Raw genomic sequence first — 26,203 nt, 5'->3', positions numbered from 1 at the left:
AAACCCAAACTATTTTTTAAACTAGTTAATAACTACTCATTAATTAAATATCTCACAAGTTAAAACAACAGAAATGAGAGTGGGACTGAGAAATAACTGATTACTAATTGTAACCCCCTCTCTGGGCAGAATTTACCACATACAAAGTTATGAAATGCCCATTGGTTGTCTTATATTTCTTAATATGAGTCTAGCCCTGCAAACTGAGGAAACCAAGGACAGAAAAGGAAAAACTTTCAAGTTACCACAACTTGCACAGTGTTGATAATTAAAGTTCTTTTCTCTATGTCTCTAAAAATGTATTTTGTCTCTCTGGTATGGACAAAAGATTTATATGATAAATAATTAGACTTTACACCATTCAGAAAATAAATATCTACTTTTCTTGAAAGCTACTTTACTATTAGAAAAGTTGTTTTGCAAGAAGGTAAATCTTGCTGTCATTTCCATCCATTCGATATGCTTCATTAAATTAGACAAAGAAAATTAAATTATAGGAAGTCATGTTGAAGTTTTTTAGCATAGAATTCACTACAATTAAAGGAAGAAAGAGTGTCAGAGTCTGTGCTCCCTGGAAGGGAAGCCACTTTAAGACATGATGGGCTTTCCTTATACGTCTGCTTTTTTATTTTTAACCACCACCACCTCTTTGCTGACCAACATTTCCTTGCATATTATGGCAATGAGGGAGGAGCATGAGCAAAGGAGCTGTGTGAAAGTTGGTGACACTCCCTGCCAAAATTCCAGGTTGAAATGGAATCCTTCAGTAAAGTCTCTTAGGCAAGGTGGGAAAAAAAGATTTACCGCTTCAGCAGAACGGTAATTCTACCAAGAAAAACTACAGTCAATCTACCTCACTGTCACCAAAGGATCTGAAGCTGCCTTTGTCATATTCCTTTCTCCTTTATATATGGAGGTGGGGGAAAAAAAAAAAAGGAAAGAGAGTTAAAAAAAATTGATGAAACCCTGACCCTTTAGATTCCATTTATAGTCTGAGCCGGAATGCCATCCCCCTTGACTAGAGAACTGTCCAATCCAGCCGCATGTGTCAAGATTCTATTAGGCACTAAGTGAAATATATATGCATGCCCTTATACCGTTTAACACTCTGGGTCCACCTTCAAGACACTGGGCTGTGGATCAACCCAACCACCACTCCTCTTCCAAGAATCATTTTGACAGGTTCTTTTGGAGGAACTCCTTCTCTTTTTAACCCACCCTTTAAAAAAAAAAAAATGGCACCAAAGAAAGACGTGAAGAAACCTGCGGCTGCAGCTGCCCCAGCCCCGGCACCGGCACCTGCACCTGCCCCTGCCCCAGCCAAACCCAAAGAAGAAAAAATTGACCTCTCTGCCATTAAGGTAACTAAATGGATGAATTGTTTGGTCACTGAAACATCTTTCAATAGTAAGGATCTCTAGGAACTTGCAAAGGCGTGTATTTTTCATTGAGAGGAATAGCTTTATTTAGTGAGCTGGTAGATTTTGAAGAAGAGAATCCTGCTTTAAAAAATGAATGCCAGCATATAATTTCAAAAATTAATAGAGTATGGTATCATGTGTGAAGCCTGTGCTTGCTCTATTTTTTATTCTCAAGTTTCCATTTTCCCCTAAATTGCACTTTTACTATTTAGGAGAAAAGTATATACGTTTAACGGTGTTGCATTTAAGAATATTTAAACAAGTGTTTGGGTTTTAAATAAAATCTTTCTGGAAACCAGATCCCTTACTTACAACTACATCAAAAGGAAAGTTTTAGCCCCTACTTATTTCCAGAAGTTTAAAAACAGCTGATGGCCCAGTTGTCCTTTATGGATTTGACAGTTGCTTTACTTCTTCTGTAAAAGAAGATTTTTTGCAATTCAAGTTAATTCTCCCTTCAGCTTTGCCTAATAAAATTTGATACAACACTAAATGAGATCTCAGTGCAGAAAATTATGCACTCAAGTGTTTCAGTGACTATAACTGTCATCTTATTTATCCACGGTATCTAATTCAGAATTTGTGAGTTTCTTCAAAATGAAACTAACAAAAATAATTATAAAACTTGCTATTTACATGGCTTTTAGCTTATGTCTTACAGTATTTGCATACTGATCTTGAACTAAGAAAAATGTGATTAATTATTGTGTCAACACTTTGTTCTCAATTATTGTGGCAATTTGTTCTCAATTGCCAAAAGATTATCTGCTTTTGGAAAAATAGGTACGTCTGTTAACTTGCAGTGATGTGACTCATTAAATGTGCACCTTCTCTTCATTCACTGAACTCTGATTGGCTCATATTACAATTTGAAAATTTTTATCTAAGGAAACCTGCCTTATATGGAAAACCAATGAGCAAAAGTGCCCATGAGGTGATCTTTTCACTTAAGCCAAAAGTTGTATATGTAATAAATCTCAATTTTGCCAATTTACCATTGTTTACTTATAACTATGATGCTGACCCATAAACAAACATTTCATTGACTATTTAATATAACTATAGAATTTTTTAAGTCCCAAAAATATTTAGTTAGATCACCCTTAGACATTATGTAATGAATTTAAATATATTCATAATTTATATAAAATTCCAGTTAAACATGAAATTTTGTTTAAAGTATAAGTAAATTATCACGAATATTTAATCTTTAGTTTGTAGGTATTTGAAGTATTTGAAAAAAATTGGTCATAGAATATAATATTGATTAAGAACTATTCTTAATGGATATCCATTTAGGAGGACAAAAAAAATACATGTCAGGTCTTCTGATAAATGTTTTTCTACCTTGAGGACTGCATGCATACAGTTCTTTAAGAGGAAACCAAATTTTTCATCTCCAGCAATCCTAGTTAATGTATCCTTTATAGATGCATACTGTCTACACTACACAATAAGTGAGATCATCGCCATGATAGTAATTCTTATTGTCCCTCATCTTTAACTCTGCATTCTATAGTAACATCAGAGATATGAATCAGTGTCAAAGCTATTCCTTTACTTATTGTGATATATAAGACAATGTTACCTGTTTGTATCTGGTATTACAAACTTCTGGAAAGAAAAGAAAATGTACCTTTTTACCTAAGAAGCAAACGAAGTATCTAACTAATGAAAACAGGCATTAATTTTCTTCCCTGAGGAACTGTGTAAGAATGCGTACATAAATAAAAATTTAGTTTGGCAGGTGAGAGATCTCCAAGAAAAGACAAAACATCTCTTTTCTAATCCAGAAATTAAGCCAATTACTTGTTCATAGTCAGCAGAGAAGCAACACTTTTCAGAATCTTGAAAATTTGTTTATTATTATGTCAATATGTTAAATTGAGTTGTACAAGCTTAATATTGTGTAATATTGTAAGGATACAATATGAGCTTGTACAACTAAGCAAAAGAAGGAAATTACCCCTGGAGTGTCTCTATGAGAATGGGGTATGCTCCATCTTTATTATTTCATTGCAGAACAAGAGATGTGATGGATTCTAATAAGGGACACAAATCAAAAAGAAGTTAAATGAATCTGGAAGAAACAGGAAAAAAAATAACCTTTATCTTCCATTCAGAAGGCCCATTTGCAACAGAGAAAAAAAAGAGAAACAAATGGAAACTAACACACTTTTGTAAAGAAATGTAAATGTCTTCAATGCTTTGCATTCATTAATATGAAATAAATCAGTGCATATTTAGATGTATTCTAGCATGGCCAAAGAAAGTGATACAACTTGAGAATTTTATAAACTTTAATTTTATCCCAGGAGGTAACAGACCTAATTAAAACATACATTAAAACATTTTATATTATGATGTTTTTAATCACTTAATAATGTTTCTAGATATATTACCTCATAAAAGCTATACAATTTTTTCAAGCAGAGAAAATGAACTTTAAAGAAATTAATAAAGCTGTTGTATGTATTCATTAACTTCCTGAAAATTCAATAAAGAACAAAACTTAATTGGATTATAAACTTTCTTTCATAAATCATATAAGATTAGAAACTTGGCTGTCCTTTAGACTTTGAGTAATGCTGTAGTTTAATCATAACTGCCTTTGTGTAGTACTATAGTCAAATTTCTCCATAGTATTCCCAGCTAATACCTATGTTTCATATTGTAATATACTACATTTAATAGCCATATATTTGATTCCCCCATAAATCTTGAATAATCTTGAATATAATTAATTAGTTTTATCAACTTCTTAAATGTGCTTTCCAATCTGATTTCCTGGTTTGTTAGTTATTAGTTCACAACATTTCTTCAATTGTTCTGACACAAATTTTATGATACTCTCTGAAGGAATGCTTACTTGATGTCCAATCCTAATGGATTTTCTATGAGTACCCTTTTCAACGACAAAGTACTGCTGACATTTGAACACTAAAGTTATTGTCCTTGGTGGTTCTAAGCACTCTTTGCCTTCAGAGAGCTAATACTTCCAGTAACCCAGAACAAAAGAACACAGCCTAACAGAATCACAGTTACAGGAATTAAAACCCAGCATAAGTATGGTTGTAGGTTCCAAAAGAAGAATACGCATTGCTCAAAACTGCAACCAAGCAAAACAATGAAAGTAATAACATAACCATGTGCCTAGATTGTAGATCTTCAATGTGTAAGTGAATTTTCTGCATGATGCATGCATTGTATGTCAGTATTGCTGTGAGGTGATGGGATTGTGAATCACGTCTCTCACTGTGCTGTTTGAGTTTTAATTCTCGTTGTATTCACCACTTAATCAGGTCAGCCCTGACTAGATATTGTGAGCGATATTATAAAATGTGGTAAAGGTACAGAATGCATTGACAGAAACTATCAAATAACAAATCTTGCATCAACAATTGACCACATGCTTGGGAAGATTTAAACTTTCAATTTAATGTATAAGGTAGAAATCTAATGTTCCCAAATGCATCTACTTACTGATGGGTATTCAGTGGAGGCAGATAGTTGTATATGCATTGTGGCACCCAATTTGTTTTGGCCCAGGTATAGGATTACTTTTGTTCATCTGTAAGTTCTTTTTTCTGATTTCTAACAAAGCTAATATAAATCCAGTTTCCTTTAGAAGAATTTCTGAGAAAAATCAAATGAAGTCATGCTCCACGAAAGGCTCTGAAATCTATAAAGCTTTTTGTAACAATAACCAATATTCATTGTGAATTTACTCTTTGCCATGTTGTCTTATTTAATCCTCACAATATTACACTGAAGTTGTTGTGTCCACTATTCACAATTAAAGAAACTGAGCTTAAAAGAGGGTAAGTGCTATACATATGATCAAATAAGTAGTTAAGTGATGGACCTAGGGTTTAACTTAGTAAGCAAAATCCAGAGTCAACTGTGTTAACCATATCCGAAACTACCACCCTTATTTATAAAAAGTAAGTTGCTGTTTCTAAGAATGTATAAAGGAGACCTTTTTACTCTTAAGGGTATGAGGTAGAGTGGTTTTTATATTGCCCTGCACAGTCCTGTGTAACCCCAAGAGGGGATGACAGACACATCAGAGCAAGTTCACCAAGACTTTTGACCTTGACTGTTCACCACTATTCTGTTCTCCATAGCTTTTCCCCATCTTAGCACCTGACAACTTGTGTGTTTTGTTCTACAGAAGGAGGGTGAAATATCAGGAACCTAGAAATGTTCCTATTCATTTTGTTCCATCTTCCTATAAGATGTTGTAAATGGAAAATGGATATTTTTTAAATGCTATTAGATATAATGAAACTGAGTTTTTTTAGTAATTTTGGTTTGGTTTAATTAAACACACATACAGCAAATATGACCTTCAACTTTTGCTATCAGGCTAATTTTCTAAGGAGGGTATGAGATCCCTATTTTGTTTACAAAAAACAGCATTATTTAAACTGGAAATCCCAACCTATATTCTTTGGGATGGTATGCAGAAATACAATGCCACATGTACAATATGATAAAACCTTAACCCTAACTACTCTGAGTAAAAGAACACATGTAATCAATTTCTAATTAGAAAAACATAGGTAAAAATATGTATAGGTTGTTTCTAACTTTTCTTTACATGATCTTAAAAGTTTGTTTTCTTTTACTCTGGCCTTTTAATAGTTCAAATTAATTTTTAATACAACTGTAATGTTAGCCAATTGCAATATTAATCCATTTGCAGTATAAATATAACCTCAGGAGCAAATCAGAAATTATTTGACACTATCACTAGGTATCAGTATCACATATCCTCTTTCAAATGTCTATGCTGTAACAGAAGAGAACAGGTGGAGAGAAATGGGAAAATATTAAAGGGCATTTTGTAATTTTCTCTAGAATTATATTTTGATGGATAATGCCTTTGAAAGGAAAATGCAGCTTTGAAAAGAAGAGATATGCTCACCAATTAATAGTGAATAACACTTTTAAGTAAAACTAAATATTTGCAAGACAAGGAGACCATAAAGTGACCGTGCCAAATTTAGCTCTCGGCATTTTAGTGCTGCAAATGAACCCCTGGCAAGTTGTTTTTAGAACTCATTCCATAATTACCCAGTATTAAGCACCATCTGACTCATGGTGGAAAGGATTATATTTAGTCTGTGCTGATACTTCACTTTCTTCTGCTGCTCTTCAGACTGAAATACTTTTCATATAAAAATAAGATCTTCTGTGGTTTGTTTCTATATCAACTTCTACAGTTTGTTTCTTACCTCAAATCAGAATTTGAAGGGCAAAAATTACAATATAAAAGTAGAAATGGCTTCAATTATTCTAGTTAAAAGGTATATTTTATGGATGATAAATTCTGGCTATTGTGGTCACAAATTAGTAACAGTGAAGTGAAGCCAGACAAGAAAAGTATCCCGAAAGATATAACTACATCTTACCAACTTTATACTCTTCCTTTCACTGTGATAAAGTACCTATTAAATGCCCAGTGGCATATGTCTCGTGTTTATAAAAAAATCCAATGGGCTTGAACATGGTGTTATGAAGTCATGTTTTGTTTAATTCCTGTTTATCTAAATTACTTCAGACTAATATTACCTATTGAATTTTTAGGCATCCTTCCTTTCCCATTAAAATGAGTGAGTTGAAGTAGATTCTACTGACAAAAGGATGGAAAACTCACAACATTGCAGAAACATAAGGAATCCTAGAAATCGTGCAGTAGAATATTTTGTACTGAGGAACTATAGCCTAGATGAGAGAAGTTATTTAATCAAAAGACCCATGATTTATGATAAGAAAGCTAAAACAAAATTCCCAATCTAACTCTCTTTCCACAAGTTCTTTAAGTCTCCAGAATGGCAATGCCAATATTCTTATCCCTGCTGTCACGAAAGGAACTTTTATTCCAGACAAATAGGAAGAAGCAGATATTTATGTCTTAAAACATACACACAAAGATTTCTTAAAATGAAAGAATGAACAAAAACACAACGTAGGTTTTTAAGAAATTACATGCAAACAAATGCACAAAGGAGACAAAAGTATGGCCAGCTCTCAAAAAACTTTAAATTTCTTTATCAACTATTAATCATGAGAAAGCTAATGAGAAAACTGAAAAAGTATAACAGGTTGTGTTTCTAGATTTTTATTAAAATTCACTTAGACCTCGCTTAGTTCCTGCAGGTCTGAATTGTTTTAATAGTTGAGTTTTTGCTCTTATGTGACTGAATTCAGTTGACTGATCTAGGACTTCATAGCACAAAATTAAGGATTTTATCTCGAGCCAGATCAAATTATACAATCTAACCACCTAATCTCTCTTATATTACAGAAACTGGGCTGGTACCATATTCTCAATACTCTTAATTTCCCCTGTTTATACCATATTATAGTAACTAGACTATATATATATATATACTAGCCTAAGTATATCCTATGTTGAAGTCAAAAATGCAAAAATATTTATTTCATTCGACTTGAGTTATTCTGAAGCACAAAACTCCTAAGAGTTCCAAAATAGTGCTTTTCCTGGCCTTCTATGGTGGTTCCTAGAAACTCTGTGAGATTGGAGTGAAAATTAGGTAAAGTTTAAGGATTTATATACATCCAGATCTTTGGTCTCTCTGCCAGGCGTTAAATCAGAGAGCACACAGCAATGTTTTCTTTGATTGAAAACTGGCCCTGATTATATTAGCTTCTTTATTTAGCCTTTCTAGTCATTAGTCCCCATTGTATGTTGCAAGGACCATCGAGTTCTTTGAAGAATGTAGTCCATGTTCCTTCCCAGGGCATTTTCCCCCAGTATTCGATGTTACATGTCTCCCCAATTATCTTTAATTATAGCTCTTCTTTTACTAAGGCTTAACCTACATCAATTCCAGAGATGTTTGATTAGCAGCATTTTAATATTTTTTCTATAATTCAATTCTTTGTTAGGTTGGTACAAAAGTAATGGCAAAACCGCAATTACTTTTGCACCAACTTAATATATACATTTTCTGATGTTTAGTTAACTTAATCTCATTATTACTATTAGAAAGATGCTTCTCAAAGTAAAAAAGAATTTGTAAACATTGTAATAAAAACTTTTTAGTAGCAGTATGTTACAGACTACTATTACCTAAATCTGGCATCAAATGATAGCACGAATCATAAAAATGTGGAATGTAACTAGTTTACTAAGAGTCTAAGATAAATATGTAGGCTAGAATATAAAAGAGCCTTAAAAAAAACAAATTGAGGATTGGAAAATTAGAAGTCCAGGTCAAAAACATTTATATAAAATCTAAAGGAAAGTGCTAGAAATATAAAAGTACATATATCAATAATTCAAAATGAACATGCTAACTTTGAGCAGGTGAAGTCTTTTCCCTCAGGGTACACAACATTCTAGAGGAGAAGTTTATATTTGAAGGGGGAGCTTAGGATATACATGTTCTAACAATTTTAACTTAGTGAAAATCTATTGAGCTTCAAATATAGGCAAGGTATTCTATAGAGAGTTATGGAGGGATGAACCCTAAGAATAAGGCAAGGGAAGTGCTCTATCGAAGACAGGTTGGGGTAGGCTTACATCCAGGTCCACATCAGGAACAAATGACTTTGGGAATGACCTACGCTTCCCAGTTTACAATCAGGAAGGTTAAAAAACTTTCAGTGGGATGAAGAGCTAGGTGATGTTGAATACTGGGGGAAACAGAGAGGAAACATTTCTTTCAAGGGAAACAAATGTTATCAGGGCTTGTCGCATATTTAATTTGTAAAAAGAAGCAATGAGAGGAGAGCATTCCAGAGAGAAGAAAGGTAAATCTGATCTTTAAAACTAATTGATGACGTAGAGAACTGAAGCCGAAACCAGCTGACATTGTGTATTCATATTACACAATTAATTTGCCTTTGTTCAAAGGACTGATTACCCCATCACTATAATCCCAAGGAAGAGAGAGAGAAGATAAGTTTTGTCATTCATAAAAGTAAGCCAGACAGAAGAATCGCTTGAACCTGGGAAGCGGAAGTTGCAGTGAGCCGAGATCACGCCATTGCACTCCAGCCTGGACAACAAGAGCGAAACTCTGTCTTAAAAAAAAAAAAAAAAAAAAAAAAAAAAGTGTGCCAGAGAAAAAAAATTGGATTTCCCATTTATTCTATGAGCACGGAATCTAGGTATTCTAGTTTTTAAACTACAGTTTTTTTCTCTAGACTATACTGTAGCCTTCCCTACTGTTGTCAAATAAAGTGCTCAAATATTTATGTTGATTCTCAGTAAGTACCAAAAAAATCTAAATGCATTCTCTATGTGATAAAGGTATGGAGAAAGACTAGGGCGAAACAGTTAACAACTGCATACCACTTAACTGCTTCTATTATAATAATAACAAACTTTATAGTATCCAAGTTGTTAGAAATAGCTTACTCATAACATAAATACAACTTTTTTTTTTTTCTGAGATGGAGTCTCGCTCTGTAGCCCAGGCTGGGGTACAATGGTGCGATCTCAGCTCACTGCAATCTCCACCTCCCGGATTCAAGTGATTCTCTTGCCTCAGCCTCCTGAGTAGCTGCAACTATGGGCGTATGCCACCAGGCTCAGATAATTCTTGTATTTTCAGTAGAGGTGGGGTTTCACCATGTTGGCCAGGCTGGTCTCAAACTGCTGGTCTCAAGAAATCTGCCCACCTAGGCCTCCCAAAGTGCTGAGATTACACGCATGAGCCACCACACCTGGCATAAATACAGCTTTTTTAAAAAAAAATTTTTTTTTTGAGACGGAGTTTCACTCTTGCTGCCCAGGTTGGAGTGCAATGGCGCGATCTCAGCTCACCGCAACCTCCGCCTTTGGAGTTCAAGCGATTCTCCTTCCTCAGCCTCCCTAGTAGCTGGGATTACAGGCATGCGCCACCACTCCAGGCTAATTTTGTATTTTTAGTAGAGGCAGGGTTTCTCCATGTTGGTCAGGCTGATCTCGAACTCCCAACCTCAGGTGATCCGCCCGCCTCGGCCTCCCCAAGTGCTGGGATTACAGGCGTGAGCCACCACACCCAGCCCTAAATACAACTTTTAAACTTACTTTTCAGTTTACTCAATAGATTTTATACAAATTAACCATATTTTATATCTAGGCAAGGACACTTTTTTACCTGAAAAAAATTATTAAATATGAAAATAATTATGTTTAGTAGGGCAATTTTGATGATTAATTTTGCATTATTTATAGTTATTAGCTCATCTAATGATATATGCTAGTTCTCAATCATAAGACAATTCAAATTTAATAACATAATTACATAAATATAATTACAAAACTAAAAAAGAACACAAAGATAACATGGTAGGCTCTGATGCTTTCATTTATGTCAAAAATTATAAGATTCCAAATCTTGTAATATTCAAAGTTACACATTTCCACCTTTGTCTTTCCCTTCCATTTCCCCCTAATGACTCAAAGCATTTTTTATTCTTCTATTAAATTTCATTTCCCAATAACCTTTCAAAATATCAAGCTATTCATCAAAATGTTTACCTGGGTACTAATAATTTTAAAATTATATTTTCAATCTTCATTATGGGACTCAAGATTCTATGAGATTTTTTTTCCTACTTATAAACTTAGAGCCAAAAGTGATATGCATATTAAATGCTGATTTCTTCTGAAATGGTTTGAGGAGAAGCTACAAAGTATATGTCTTTCTAGAAGGCAAGACTTCATGCTTTTTGTGACCATCCCCTTAAAAACAGTTGCTGAAGCAGTACTCAAGTTACAATTAATCTCCAATATACATTATGCCTGTGAGCTGCTTTAAACATGTAGAAAACTGATAAATATTTGTCTGAACTTTAGTGGACATCCTAAGAGGATCTTTTCCTGTACCACTTTTCCCAGTACCATTTCCAGAAGGGAGTTGCCCGCTATTTTCAGGTAAGCTACCATGAAAACCCATTGCTGGCCAATCCCCTAGATACTTTTAAAATTCTAAAATACAGTTTTGGCTGGGCAAGGTGACTCACGCCTGTAATCTCAACACTGGGCAGGATGATGGCTTAAGGCCAGGAGTCCAGACTAGCCTGGGCAACATAATGAGACCCGTTAAAGTCAAAATAAAAATTAGTCGGGTGCAGTGGCACACGCCTGTAGTCCTAGCTACTCAGGAGTCTGGGGTGGGAAGATCACTTGAGCCCAGGAGTTTGAGGCCGCAGTGAGCTGTGACTGTGCCACTGCACTCCAGCCAGAGTGACAGAGCAAGACTCTGTCTCAAAAATAATAAAATAAAATAAAGTACAATTTCGTATTCCACAAGCTCTGCCATGCATTCTTTTGGCTTCTTGGTCTAGGGACTGAGCCATAGAGTGTTTGCCAAGGCAGACGTAGAAACAGAAGCAGCATGATCTAGTAAGAACTTATGTGTAGTTAAAAAAAAAAAATGTATAGCATGAGAGAAAAATAATGTAAAAATGATCTATCAGCTTTCCTGCCTAGAAAAACTTCTGAAAATAAAGAATATGACTACTCAGCCATTATAAAGATAACAAGGAGGGAAGAAAATAACCAGACCTAACGTCAGGAGACTAAAGGAGAATGATGAAAAGCGGAGATCAAAACTATTCCTGGCTTAGATTATGCTTGCAAAAGAGTGATCTTTAATTGGAGATTGAAAGATCTGACCAGATTGTCACTTGAGTGCATCCTAAGAAACATGCAGAATGCGCATGGCCTTTTCAAGTCCTCTGAACTTTACCATAAAGGACAGCACTTCAGAGGACGTTCCTTCTATAGGAACGTCCATTTGAACGTTGCCATTTGAAACCCCAAACCAGTCCCATCCAAAAACTTGCATTAATACCAAAACTTGCTGACTAGAAGTTTGCAAAGTCCACGGTCATCAAGAGAAGGGTCTGGCCCAAGACCTTAAAGAAATTCTAAGCTCTTCTGCCATTGAACAAATAGGAAGCTTCTTAAAGGAAGATGCTCCAAGAGAACATCTTGGAAGTAAAGACCATAAAAGTACCGACAGGCTTCCATCTCACTATGGCTGTCTACTCCAAGGTTCTGGTCACCTAAAAATAGCTCTCAGGGTACAGATCCATCTTTCCCTTTGCCCTAAGAAAGCTAAAGAACTCTCCAAGGGGTGTGGCAACTTATCTCTGAAACCTGATGCTAGCTGTGAAGTCAAAGCTTGCCCAGAAATAAAAGGAAGCCTCAGCCAGGGAGGACCCCACTCAGGGACCGGAGCAGCCCTCAACTCACTCTTCCGCTTCCCTGCTGTGTTGCAGCCCAGCCGCTCCATCATGGTGGGTCCTATGAGACAACAATTTGTCATTTATAGGAGAAAATAGATAGAGGATATGATCTTATTGAGAAGAAAGATAGGCAAAGAATGGAACTGAGGAGAGAACATATTCAATATGAGTCTTTAGTATCTACTTTTGGGTTTTGTTGAGATCCATTAAAGATAGGAGTAAATAATTAGAGCTGTTTATCAGCTGGAAAAATACATCTTCCAAGAGCTGTGCTTTATGCTTCACCAACTCTTGCTGTATCACATAAGATTCATTATATCTAAATTTAGAAGAAAAAAACCTGTAGCTACAGCAAAATATTATACATTAAAATACAATCCAGTGATGCTGATAGCTAAAACTAAGTAAACTGCTTTTGATGCATTGGGTTTTGTATACTATTTTTTTAAGCACTGGTTAAATAGAAGACAGACTTAAGGTAGTCTTTTTAATGTGTATATCTGTACTTTAACACCGTGTATCTTATTACGCATATCTTAAATATACTATAGATGATTTTTCTAGGAAGTATTAAGTGTAGCATTTGTTAAATCATTAAGATACAGAAAGATATTCCCTAATTATCTTTTGCAATAGCTTTTTATGTTCCTAGATTCAAAAGTATCCTAAGGCAACCTTCTTAGGCCAAGACACCTACATAGCTTCCTAAAAATCTCAGAGCAACCAGCACTTATTCTTCTGTCAATGCATTTGAAAGAGTACTAGTTTTTTTTCTTTCTTTCTCTTCCTCACCACTGCAGTCCTTCAGTGCTGACCAGATTGCTGGTAAGTGAATTGAGTTTCTCTGCTACAGATGTAGGCACAGCACTGCCTAGTTTCTGCAATATTACTTATCTTCAAGGCATGTTACATTACGGCTCAACCTGTTAGTGTCCAAGCTATGCCTGAACTCTGAAAAGTAGGCTGACTTTTGGAGCTTACTTTGAAGATTACTCAGGGAATGAGCTGGATACAACTGAAAATCAGAACATTTTTGTTTGGTTAAAACATTCTTTGTGGTCAATTTCTTTCTAACAGATCGAGTTCTCTAAGGAACAGCAGGATGGTAAGTTTAAAAGCTATGGTTGTTAAATGTGCACACTCATAAAGATGGCATGTGTGAAAACCAACTCCCTTGGGATGAGATTAGCTCTTCCTAATTATCCCCACTGGTGTTGCCATTCTAAATATAAATTGCTCTCGATCACTCTAAATATAAATTAGCTCAACCTGAAACGATTGCTGATACTCAGTAATCAAATGTTTAACAAACAAAAGATAAGCACCACAAAATAGGCCCTTATATTTACTGATATCTAAATAAGACCAACTTGATACAATAGATAATACCATATATATATATATATATATATACCAAAAAGATGTAGATTTTAGATGGTTAAATTGCTAATATAATCCTTTGAGATTTGACAAGTCTGAATTGTCAATTTGAAAAACAAAATTGATTATAAAACTGCCCAATTACTAAACCTATATCATTTCAGTGGATAACATAATGAGTTGTAGAACAAAAATGAATTCAGAAACAAAGAAGAATTAATTTGTCATAGAACTGTAGAAGGAACATTAAATGTCTCCTGGTTTAACTGGATTAAAAATTTATTTTATAAAAACGATTACTAGCTAGGAGACTCCAAACTCTTAAGATTCAAGAGAATCTGAATAGTTTCCCTAAAAAGTCAACCTTTTCACCTTTGGGTCTTTGGATCCAACAGATCCCACACTCCACAGGAGCTTGATGTTTTCATTAGAAAGTACAGGGAGGAATGTTTTATGGAGTGAAAGAGTCACGTATCTAAATGAACTGAGACATAAATAAACCTATAGATGGAAGGAGGAGAAAAAATTAGCTTCAAAATATTGTATAAATTAGAATATTGGTCATAAGTATTATGTCTGTATTACATATATTATGATATGAAAAATATAAATAATTATAATTATAGGTGATTAATAAGAACGTATTCAAATACTCAGTTCTCTACCTAAAGGATTCCACATTCTTCAAGTCTGTTTCTGCATCTGAAATAGTTCATATCTGAACACAAATTGAGAAAAAGGGATATTTACTGTAGTACAGACTGGCATGCATCTGCATCATGGTTGATGGCCTCATGTAGACAGATTAGATGATTTGGTGACTCATAACTCAAGATTATTTGAAATTATACTATGAAGGACTTTTTTCTCATTGAAAACAATTGGTGATTCTACCATAATTTGTTTGATTTTTAATGCATTTTAACTAGTGATGCTGCTACATTGTCACCCTACTGCATCCCAGTCCTCTCAAATAGCTAATTTACAGTTGTTGTGACCAAACTATTGTAGGATCAAGCAATGGAGGACTTAAAAACCCTTGCAAGGACTCAAGGATTTAACGTTGAGCATTAAACCTTTTATTGCATCTGTGAAATAGATTTTAGACACAGAAGTTCAGTAAACATGGGTGTAGTGTACTGTTTTCTTTGTGGCAAGAAAACAAATGTAAGCATTTTAAATTATGTGGAAAAACTATAGTTTCTTAAATGAAAGTATTCTTTAGTTTGTTTCCTTGTTTAGTGGTTAAAGAATTTTGTTCATGGCTGCTCTATTGGAATCTATCACAGGATTGAAGGAAAGGGTGCAAAAACTGGAAAATTACATCATTCTAAAGGTCCAAGTCTTGTGCTCTCCAGTAGACACTAGCCACATGTGGCTATTTAAACTTTAATTAATTAAAAATAAAATTTAAAATCCATTTTCCTCACTTGCACTAGTCACATTTTAGTGTTCAAGAGCAATAGTTAATAGCCACCTTTTTGGGCAGCCCAGAATGACAATTCTATTATTACCAAAAAGTTCTAGAACAATACTGTTATAGACCAGAGGTTAGCAAACTTTCTCTTAAAAGGCCAAATAGTAAGTACGTTAGGCTTTGCTGCCAGTAGAGTCTCTGTAAAAACAACTCCACTCTGTCACTGAGGTGTGAAGAAAGCCATAGACAATTCATAAAAGAATGGGAATGGCTGTATCCGAATCAAATTTTATTAAAAAGAAACAGGCAACCAGCCCCTGGAAAATAGTATAACCAGCCCTGGTATTAATTCTTCAAGAGAATAAGTAAACTTTGGGTTAAAACTCTGGGGTAATAAAATAGTGTCTTTCTGGTCTCTGCCTTTAAATCACCAAAAGTGTTAATGTCAGAGTGATTCTATTACAGCCCATAAAATCCTATTTCTACTTCGGCATCTGACCAGGGTAATAGTGAGCCTGCTGAGCAGTCTGTCCATGAAAGCCTGAAGCCAGTAACAAGAATAGTTCAGTTTCACATGTCCCTTAGAAAGATGAAAAATAATATTTGACTAATGACTTCTCAGTGCCTGCAGCAGTTTTTTAGCTTAGGGAATTGATCTGTAGTCAAATTGCATACAATTCGAGGGGGAAGTTTTAACAAATAATGGTAACATGATCTGTAGTGAATTGTGAATATAATGTCAATGCGATGTTAGATTAGGGGATGGAAGAATAGCAAGATGGAATACTTTGCTGAGTAATCTATCTAGACAACACCTTTTCATCTGAAACCACTGATAGCCTAAAAAAAATGCTTTCACTTCTACCAATTTATTCACAAATGATTTTTTGAGTATTGTTGATATTAACTGGAAGTCACCAGCAGTACTTTTGGGTTTCCCAGAAAATGTAATCTAGTTTATAAGTTCTAAACAAAATGGTTTTACTGGCCCCCAGATCCATAGTAGCACTCTTTCTGTCTTAGATATACATTTCTAAATTCTTTGTCACTATAATTTTGAAAGTCAAACCAGTTCTACCAAAAGAGAATGATGAAATTTAGAGAAAGTAATCAATACAATGATTATAATTAGAATAGAGAACACTTTAAAACATGTATTCATAAAAGAATGGGAATGGCTGTGTATACTTAATACACACACATACACACAAAATGAATCAAACAAACTGGGAAAATGTGACTAAAATTGATGGCATCTACCAATGTGAATATCTTGGTTATGATCATATAATTTTGCAAAATGTTACTACTGGAAGACACCAGGCAGAGCATACAAGAGATCTTTCTGTATCATTTCTTACAACTGCATGTGAATCTACAATTTTCTCCATAAAACTGTAATTACAAGGCATACCGAAATTCTAAAGCTGATATAGCAACATATGTCCATATGTATTATTTGATAAAAGGGTAAAGTATAAAGAGATTATCGCAGCAACACACCAAAACAAATATTTCTCCTTCTGAATTAATTATACCAGGAGCCTAATAGAGTCACACATTAGTTAATAAACTACAGAATGTATAGATTTGTCTCACCTTTCTAAATTTTTCCGAAAAATAAAGTTATTCCTGGAGAAAACTGGTTAAAGGGATAACCTAGGAAATTTGTACCTCAAGAGGAGGTTTTTCTACATAATTTGAAAAGTTTGAGTTAACGTCACATACCATAAGACTGATTGAAAATTTGTTCTTTTTGAAATTTTGTTAATCTTGTTAATTATATGAGAGATTATTAAAATTTCTCAAGGCCTTAGAATTTTTTAACCCAATCCTGCTTTCCAGGCAGGTAAAGGAAATATGAATATGACTAGGAGCTCCAATTTCCATATCTGATTAACAATAACAGGCAACTTAAAGTTGGAAATGCTGTTTTAAAATAATCCCAAAAAGAAATGCTAAGTTTTTGCCAATGATAGTTGGAGATACAAAAAGAGAATCCAAGATAACAACTTGCACTGTTGGCAGAAGTTGTAAAACAGAAGAGTTTGAACTGAATTTTTGATGGAGTTAGGTTTAATTAATAGGTTAGAGGAAGAAAAGAGCACTCTAATGCTTCTTGCTTTTTGCAGAATTCAAGGAGGCATTTCTCCTGTTTGACAGAACAGGTGATTCCAAGATCACCTTAAGCCAGGTCGGTGATGTCCTTCGAGCTCTGGGCACAAATCCCACCAATGCAGAGGTCAGGAAAGTTCTGGGAAACCCCAGCAATGAAGGTAACGGATCAATTTTTCCAAGAAGTGTGGAAGTATAGGGAAGTGTGTAGCCGTGTGTGTGTGTGTGTGTGTGTGTGTGTGTGTGTGTGTGTATGTGTGTGAAAGAGAGAGAGAGAAACATTGATTTAAAAATGTTTCACATAGTAGGGCTCAGTTTATTCCTGATTGTGGTAAGTGTGCCTCTTGACCATATAAAGTCTCAGCTTTTTTCTTTATAAGTTAAACTTCCTTTGAGAATTTGCAAGCGTGGTAAAATGTCATGCTAATATCTAATGTTAAGCATTAAATATTAGAAATAATACCTAACGCTAACATAATTTCGAATGTTCATAATTAAAGGCTAATGAAATAATATCCAAATCTGCACATTTTTTCAGACTTCAAATCTTCAAAGGCAAAAACACATTTTGGCAAAGATGTTAAATATGACTTAAAACACTTTATAAACAATTCTGAGTAAATTCCAGTGGCACAGTTCTAGAGAAGTTCTCCTCTGATAAAAGCTGTGGAAATGAAATTGCAACTTTGTCAAGCAACTGAAAAATACATGCTGACTGCCATATGCTCTGTCCTTTGACACACTGCTTCTATGAGTGGACAGAAGCAGGGTGTCAAAGGACAGAGCACAAGGATAATCCTAGGAAAAAAATCAGTGATAAATGTAAGTGGCAAAATTGCAGAAGTCATTTACTCAATCCAGAAATCCAGTCATTATTCTAGAATAAGGAAATTATTTTTAATCCCAATGGTTTTATTGAAAAGTATAATAGTCTAACGGAAAATGATACTCAAAACAAACAAAAAAGACAAGACACATTTGCAAATTGTTTGACAAGGGATTAATATCCAAAATATATAAGAAACTCAGCAGCCAAAAAAAAAAAACCCACGAATAATCCAATCAAAAAATAGGCGAATGAACTGAATAGATAACCTTCAAAAGAAGATATACAAATGGCCAACAGATATATTTTTAAATGCTCAATATCACTAATTACCAGGGAAATGCAAATTAAAAACCACAATGAAACACTATCTTATCCACTTAGAATGTTCATTATTAAAAAGACAAAAAAGATGCAGAGAAAGGGGAACTTTTATATACTGTTGCTGAGAATGTAAGTGCAACCATTGTTGAAAATAATATGGTTTATCAAAAAACTAAAAATAGAACTATTATATGATCCAGCAATCCCACTACTGGGTATATTTCTAAACAAAAGGAAATCAATATGTCAAAAAAATATGTATTCCCATGCTTACTGCAACACTATTCACGATGCCCAAGATATGGAATCAACTTAAATGTCCATCAACAGATGAATGATAAAGAAAATATGGTATATATACACACACATACATATATATATAGACACACAGTGGAATACTATTTAACCATGAAAATGAAATTTTATTATTTGCTGCAAGATGGATGAGCTTGGAAGACATCATGTTAAGTAAAATGATCCAGGGATGGAAAGATAAATCTACATGTTCTCACTCATATGTAGAATCTAAAAAATTTTAATCTAGGGAAGTAGAAAGTAGTGCTTTCTTGAGACAGGGAAGGGTGGAAGGAATAAGAGATAGCCAGAGGTTGGTTAATAGATACCAAAGTACAGCTAGATTAGAGGAATAAATTCTAGTGCTCTAGTCCCTCCCGAGTAGCTAAGACTACAGATGTGCACCACCACACCCAGCTACTTTTTGTTTTGTTTTAGTTTGTTTTGTAAAGACAGGGTCTCGCCATGTTGCCCAGGCTGGTCTCGAACTCCTGAGCTCAAGCATCTGCCCGCCTCGGCCTCCCAAAGTGCTGGGTTTATAAGCGTGAGCCACTGCGCCCAACAGAAACCTTATTTTTAAATGCCACTTCCCAACTTACCAAACATCTATCTTTAATGAAGAGAGGAGGGAATAAGAGATAGCCAGAGGTCAGTTAATGAATACAAAACTATAACTAGATTGGAGGAATAGTTCTAGTGTTCTAAAGCACTATACGATGACTATACTAGCAACAATTCATTTTCTAATAGCTAAAAGAGTTGATCTTGAATGTTCCCAATACAAAGAAATGATAAGTGTTTGAGACGATCGGTATGCTAATTATCCTGATTTGATCATTACACATTATACACGTGTATCCAAATATCACACTTTACCCCATAAATACATACAATTAGTATGTGTCAATCAAAAATAATTTTTGAAGGAGACACAAAACTGAAGTTTTTCAAGTAGATATTCAGGCTGTTTATCTTTGCCATTAGGAAACAGAGAGAGGGGTGTGAGATAACAAATAATCTTTTTCTTTCCCTTGACAGTTGAAAATTCTTTGGAGACCTTCCTTTGCTAGAAGAAAATTTGATTTCAGGAAAACTGAAAATCAGCCTGCTTACTTCATTTTCTTTGGAAGGAAATTTCCAATTACATCATGTAGAAAAGCCAAGAGCATGAGATAAACTGAGCAAGCAATAGGGCAAACCCTATTTTTATTTTTTCTTTTATTTTTTCTTTTTTCTGAGGCAGGGTCTCACTCTGTCACCCAGGTGGGAATGCAGTGGCATGATCATGGCCCATTGCAGCCTCAACCTCCCGGGCTCAAGCAATCCTGCCTCAGCCTCCCAAAGTGCTGGGATTATAGGCGTGAGCCACCACACCCAGCCAAACATAATTTTAATTTTTTTAATTTATTTCTTTGAGATAGGGTCTCACACTGTCGTCCAGGCTAGAGTGCAGTGGCGTGATCTTGGCTCACAGCAACCTCCACCTCCCAGGGTCGAGCAATCCTCCCACCTCAGCTTCCCAAGTAGCTGGGGACTACAGGCATGTATCACCATGCCTGGCCTTTTTTGTTTTTGTTTTTGTTTTTGTTTTTTGTAGGGATGGGTTCTTGCCATGTTGCCCAGGCTGGTCTCAAACTCCTGAGCTCAAGGAGTCTACCTGCCTCGGCTTCCCAAAGTGGTGATGTTACAGGTGTGAGCCACTGCGCCTGGCTGAAACCTTTAAATGTCACCTTCCAATTTAGCAAACATCTATCTTTAATGCAATTATTTGGTAAAATACTCATTCAGCATTCAAATTTAATTTTTTAAATATTACTCAATATAATTTCAATGTAAAAATATAAATTACGTGTAATAGAAGTACAGAAGAGTAGTAAAAAAATTTGATTTGGTGAATACATAACTTTACCCATTTGCATACATCTGGATAGTATAAAATAGACTGTCCAGATTTTCCATGAATAAGATTTACCTTGTCAGAAGATAATAAAGTCCTATCATCTCCTGGCCTCTAAGGTACAAAGAAGTCAGGAGATCACAAAGTATTTAACACACACTCTCTCCTTGTAAACTTCTCCTTAAATTACTTAAAATTTAAAGAAAGGGAAGGCCCTCCAAAAGCTGGGGACAAAGGTGGAATATGTACTAAAGTTAAGTTTTACTGTATTAATCCACTAATGAGTTTGTCGTATCTCAGTGCATTTTTCTATTGCTTGCAAGTATTTATGGGAAATATGAAATGGACAATAATAAAGAAAGCTAATACTTATTAAGCACTCAGTTTATCCTAGATATTCTATTAAACTTTGCATTCATTAGCTCATTTAGTTCTCACGATAACACTATTAGTTATCTCTATTTTACAGATGATAACTTGAGGCACAAAAAGGTTAACCTGTGCACCGTCAGAGTTGCAAATGGTAGACTGTGAATAAAAGCTCAGGCACTGGAACTCCAGACCTCATGCCGTTAACTATTACCATATTCTTGATATTTTAGCAATTTACCAGCTGAAATGTAAGCTGTGTGAAGGTTTTTCAGATAACCTAGAATAACTTTTCAAGTTTAAATTATGACTCAGAGTTAGTATTATGGTAGCTAATAACCCTCAAAATTGCAATTTCTTACAGAGCTGAATGCCAAGAAAATTGAGTTTGAACAATTTCTGCCTATGATGCAAGCCATTTCCAACAACAAGGACCAGGGCACCTACGAAGACTTTGTTGAGGGTCTGCGTGTCTTTGACAAGGAAGGCAATGGCACAGTCATGGGTGCTGAACTCCGCCATGTTCTAGCCACCCTGGGTAAGGGAATTTATTTCAGTGGACTTAGTGAGACAGAATATATAAAAAAGAACATGACAGGAGAATCACGTCATCACCAAAATAGGAGGAAAGACTACAAAGGGAAAATGGGGAAAAAAAATAGTCAAAAGTTAATGACCATTTCAATTGGCCTCAGTGGCAGTGAGTTTGGTGAAAATGTTAACTTAAAATATTGGTAATGAATAAGTAAAGGAAAGCATGGTAGTTCTTAGAGGGCACAGTTTGTATGACAACGGGTAATGTGTATTTCATTAACTCATTCAAAAACCAATTAGTTGACAATACATTAAGTACCAAAAGAATGGGAAAGTCACAATTCCTACATGCCAAGAGTTTAGTCTCCAGAAGCCCTTGACTGATGACCTATGGTGGATTTTGAAAATATCACATGGCCTTCTTTCTGAAAGGAGAGTTTTGTTTCATCAGGTGAAAAGATGAAAGAGGAAGAAGTGGAAGCCCTGATGGCAGGTCAAGAAGACTCCAATGGCTGCATCAACTACGAAGGTAGAATCAATGCTCACTGGTGGTTACAGCAACTCTTAACTGATCAGATTGATGATGGACTCCCTTTGAGCTTCTTTTCCTCTTCCTTCCTTATTGACAAACATATGACAATCAATTGCATAACTCTAAAAAGATATGTGAGGATCTGAACATATAAATAACATTTATTCCAGTGTGTTTTAGCAATAGTGTGCATTGTTTTAAAGCTTAAAATGTATTTTCACATATATTTTTTGTTAGATCTTCAGAACATCCCTATGAGTTAGACAGGGCTGATGTCAGAATCAAATTTAATGGAATATTAAACTTGAAGAAATCTCAAAGTCGTTTACTAATATGAAGCAATTATGAAAATGAAGCTTTGGCCCAAAGAGGTTAAGTTACTTGGTGAAGGTCAAATCACTAATGGCCAGGCTGGTGCTAAAATTTACTTCTTCTCCTTGTCTAGTGTTCTTGCTTAAATGAAAGTCATCCCACAGTTGCCAATTGTTTAATTCCTGCTACCAATTTATAGCAGCTTCACCCAGAGGGTGTGAAAGCAATGCACTACACAAAACAAAGATGCATAATATAATTTACAAATTTAAATTTTTTTTTAATTTGTAAGAAAATTTAAAAATGTTTCTATCCCCAAAGAGAATGAATTAAGTTACATATAAATAAAGACAAAAAGAGAAAAACAAAGAAGAGAAGAGAATGATAGGGGAAGAAAGGAGAAGAAAGGACAGGATGGAGAAGAGGACAAAAAGAAAGGGCCTAGCCAAACATATCTTCACTGACATTCTTGATTAAACTTCACTTTTTTCCCCGTCCACAATTCTTCACATTTGGCTATTACCATAAATACACTCCATAGAGAATCATTCAATAAATATTGTTTGAACAAGTGGACAGTCATCTAGAAAATGAAGTCAAATCTGAATTTTATGCCAAGACAAATTTCAAATAATTTACATGTGAAATGTAAAAGCTAAAAACATAAAGAGCACAAAAATCATGGAAGAATTAATTTTATAACTTTGGAGTGGTTACGTTTTTTCTTTCTAACAGTGACACAAAAACCAGAAGGCATTGAAAATCTTGACAAATTTAACCACGTACTTTAAAAAATCAATATGGCAAAACCACCAAAGCAAAGTCAAAAGACAGCAGACCAGAAAAAAAAATTTTCAATTAATACCAGAAAGAGCTAATTTTCCTAATAAAAAAGAACTACTACAAATTAATAAAAGATCATATCCAATAGAAAATTAGCAAGTACATGAACAGACAATTCATAGGAAATAAAATGAATAAGATGACAAACTACATTAATAATTTTTAAAAATGCAAATTAAAACTACACTGACAGCTGGGTGCGGTGGCTCACGCCTGTAATTCCAGCACTTTGGGAGGCCCAGGTAGGCGGATCACTTGAAGTCAGGAGTTCCAGACCAGCCTAGCCAGCATGGTGAAACCCTGTCTCTACTAAAAATACAAAAATTAGCTTGGCGTGATGGTGCGTGCCTATAGTCCCAGCTACTCAGGAGTCTGAGGCACGAGAATCGCTTGAACCCAGGAGGCGGAGGTTGCAGTGGGTGAAGATCGCGTTACTGCACTCCAGCCTGGGCGACAGAGCAAGACTCTGTCTCAAATAATAATAATAATATAAAACTACACTGAGATAATCATTTTTCAATAAGCTGATTGCCAAAGATTAAATGTTTGGGCACACTTTGGGCTGAGGAGAGGGTATGGAAACAGGCAATTTCATGTATTACTGATGAGAATGCGTATTGTTAAAACCACTAGGTGATGGTGTGGTACTACTAATTGCAGCAAATCTACTCCTGGAGAGACTTAGTCTCTAGATACACTTTCACCCAAGTGAGATGACCATATATAGATGGTTATTCATTACTGTGCTGTTCATAATAGCCAATTTTTTAAATAATTTAATGTCCAAAGTATAATTTTATCAACATATCAATGTGAAAACAATTGAATGTCCATCAATGTATCAATGTGAAATTCTCTGCAGCCCTAAAAAATAGGGACACTCTTGTGTACAGTTATAATATCTGTAAGATAAATTATTAATTGAAAAAAGGAATACAAAACAATGTATAGAGTATGACATTTTTTGTGTAAAAAGATTTTTAGAAACATATTTATGTGGTCTTGTATATGCATAAACAGCTCTGTCAATTTAGCTATAAAAAGGGGAACCAGTTGCCTAGCAGACAGTGATGGGAAACATTTTGTTGTTTTATACCCTTTCATACTTTAAAGAAAATATTTTAAGCATAGCTGGGCACAGTGACATGTGCCCGTAGTTCCAGCTGCTTGGGAGGCTAAAGCAGGAGGATTGCTTGAGCCCAGGAGTTTGAGTCAAGCCTTGACAACACAATGAGACCCCATGTTAAAAATAAAAATGTATGTGAATGTACCACTTATTCAAAAAATTAATTTGCAAAATCAGGGCAAAGGTCATAAATCCACTACTAAGAATTAGGAGCTATACACACCTTAAATACAAAAGAAAAGAAACTACTGTTACAGCTAAAAATAGGATTGAGCTAACTCATTAAACCTCTCTTTTATTAAATTTGACTGTTTCCTAACTCTAAATTGTCTATTTTGTCTATTTTGCCCCTACAGCTTTTGTCAAGCACATCATGTCTATCTGAATGGAGCTCTCAAGGTATATACCAGTTCCCTCTTTAATATTTAAGGCTTTCTTGATATTGTGTTTTTTAAAACTTGACAGCGTCAGTTTATATGCTGTAGATTAATATTGGTTCTTAAGAGATATTTATATTAATTAGAAAATATTAATGCCTTGAGATGGGTTATTTAGAAATAGAGCATTTTTGTACGAGTGTATAAGCAAAAACTTATGAGGTTTTTATTTCCATTCATAAATTCTATCTTTGTGACTGTACTACAATTATGCAGTAGAGACTCAACAAACCAGAGACTAGTTAATTAATTTAATTGGAACGGAACACTAATAAAAGCACAGGCAAACGTTTTTTGTATAACCAAAGTAGTTGTTAACAGTTTCTGCTCTAGAAAACCGTGTTATAACAGTCCAAATTCAAGCACTTGCAACCAGGTTCTTACAACTAGGAAATGGCTCATCTTGTAAGTGCTGGTTCACTTTGTGCTTTTTATTCTCTTACACTTCACATTATTTCCTCCTGAGTTTTCTTTCTGAAAAGATGCAATCAATATCTAATTCATTTTCCCTTTTTCTTTATAGAACAAGCATTGTTTTGGAAGACTGGCTGGAAACTTATTTTAATCACACCCATGACAAACTCTCCAGATCTGTTTACCATCATTCAGGAAAACAAAGCAATGTGGACTGTTCAAGACTGAGCAACTCCCTGAATTTTTATACATCTTCAGTTTTTCTCTGAATTGAATTCATACCACACAAACAAAGTATCTGCTGCTCTAGATGAGAAGAATAAAATATTGACAATCTCAAATCCAAGCACCATTCTTTATCATCTACCATGAATCAACAAACATTCTTAAAACAATAAATCAATAAACAATTTTGGTCAGTCTGGAATGTTCAAGTCACATTGCATTTTTATTTTCTTAATGAAAATAATTTTTAAAACTTCAATTATTTTGTTAAATGTAGAGAATATTGACAAATTATAAACTTTTAAAAGAAGAAATCACTGCAGTCTACATAGCAATAACAAATTGAATAATAAAGATAATCATATGTTACTGAAAAAGTGAAATAGAAATCTGAGGAAATTCTAACTGGATAAGAGACATTTTTATAAAAACTATGCAGGTAATTTAAAGTGAAAACAGGTTTCTTTGGATTTGTGTAAATCATTTTGTTCAGGGCTTGATCTATTTCACTTCTAGTGAC

The 26,203-nt window shown here is 34.7% G+C and overlaps 1 protein-coding gene across 2 annotated transcripts; it reads left to right on the top strand.

The window, feature by feature from the left end:
* Positions 1-1,092: 1,092 nt before the first annotated feature.
* Positions 1,093-25,885, top strand: MYL1 (myosin light chain 1). 2 transcript variants are annotated; one of them, XM_003254022.4, is made up of 7 exons: positions 1,093-1,361; positions 13,716-13,743; positions 17,568-17,711; positions 21,625-21,798; positions 22,246-22,323; positions 24,964-25,006; positions 25,568-25,885. In XM_003254022.4, the coding sequence occupies exons 1-6, from the start codon at positions 1,236-1,238 to the stop codon at positions 24,990-24,992; spliced, it is 579 nt and encodes a 192-aa protein (XP_003254070.2). In that variant the 5' UTR covers positions 1,093-1,235; the 3' UTR covers positions 24,993-25,006; positions 25,568-25,885. The 2 variants fall into 2 exon arrangements, with proteins under 2 accessions (XP_003254070.2, XP_004092070.1); XM_004092022.3 differs by lacking the exons at positions 1,093-1,361; positions 13,716-13,743 and adding exons at positions 12,622-12,689; positions 13,439-13,463 and having other exon boundaries at positions 25,568-25,881.
* The last annotated feature ends 318 nt before the right edge of the window (positions 25,886-26,203 follow it).

This window comes from Nomascus leucogenys, chromosome 22a (assembly GCF_006542625.1).
Source record: "Nomascus leucogenys isolate Asia chromosome 22a, Asia_NLE_v1, whole genome shotgun sequence".
Lineage (NCBI taxonomy): Eukaryota > Metazoa > Chordata > Mammalia > Primates > Hylobatidae > Nomascus > Nomascus leucogenys.
Note: the sequence above shows the minus strand (reverse complement) of the source record. Positions and strands in the feature narration are given on the sequence as shown.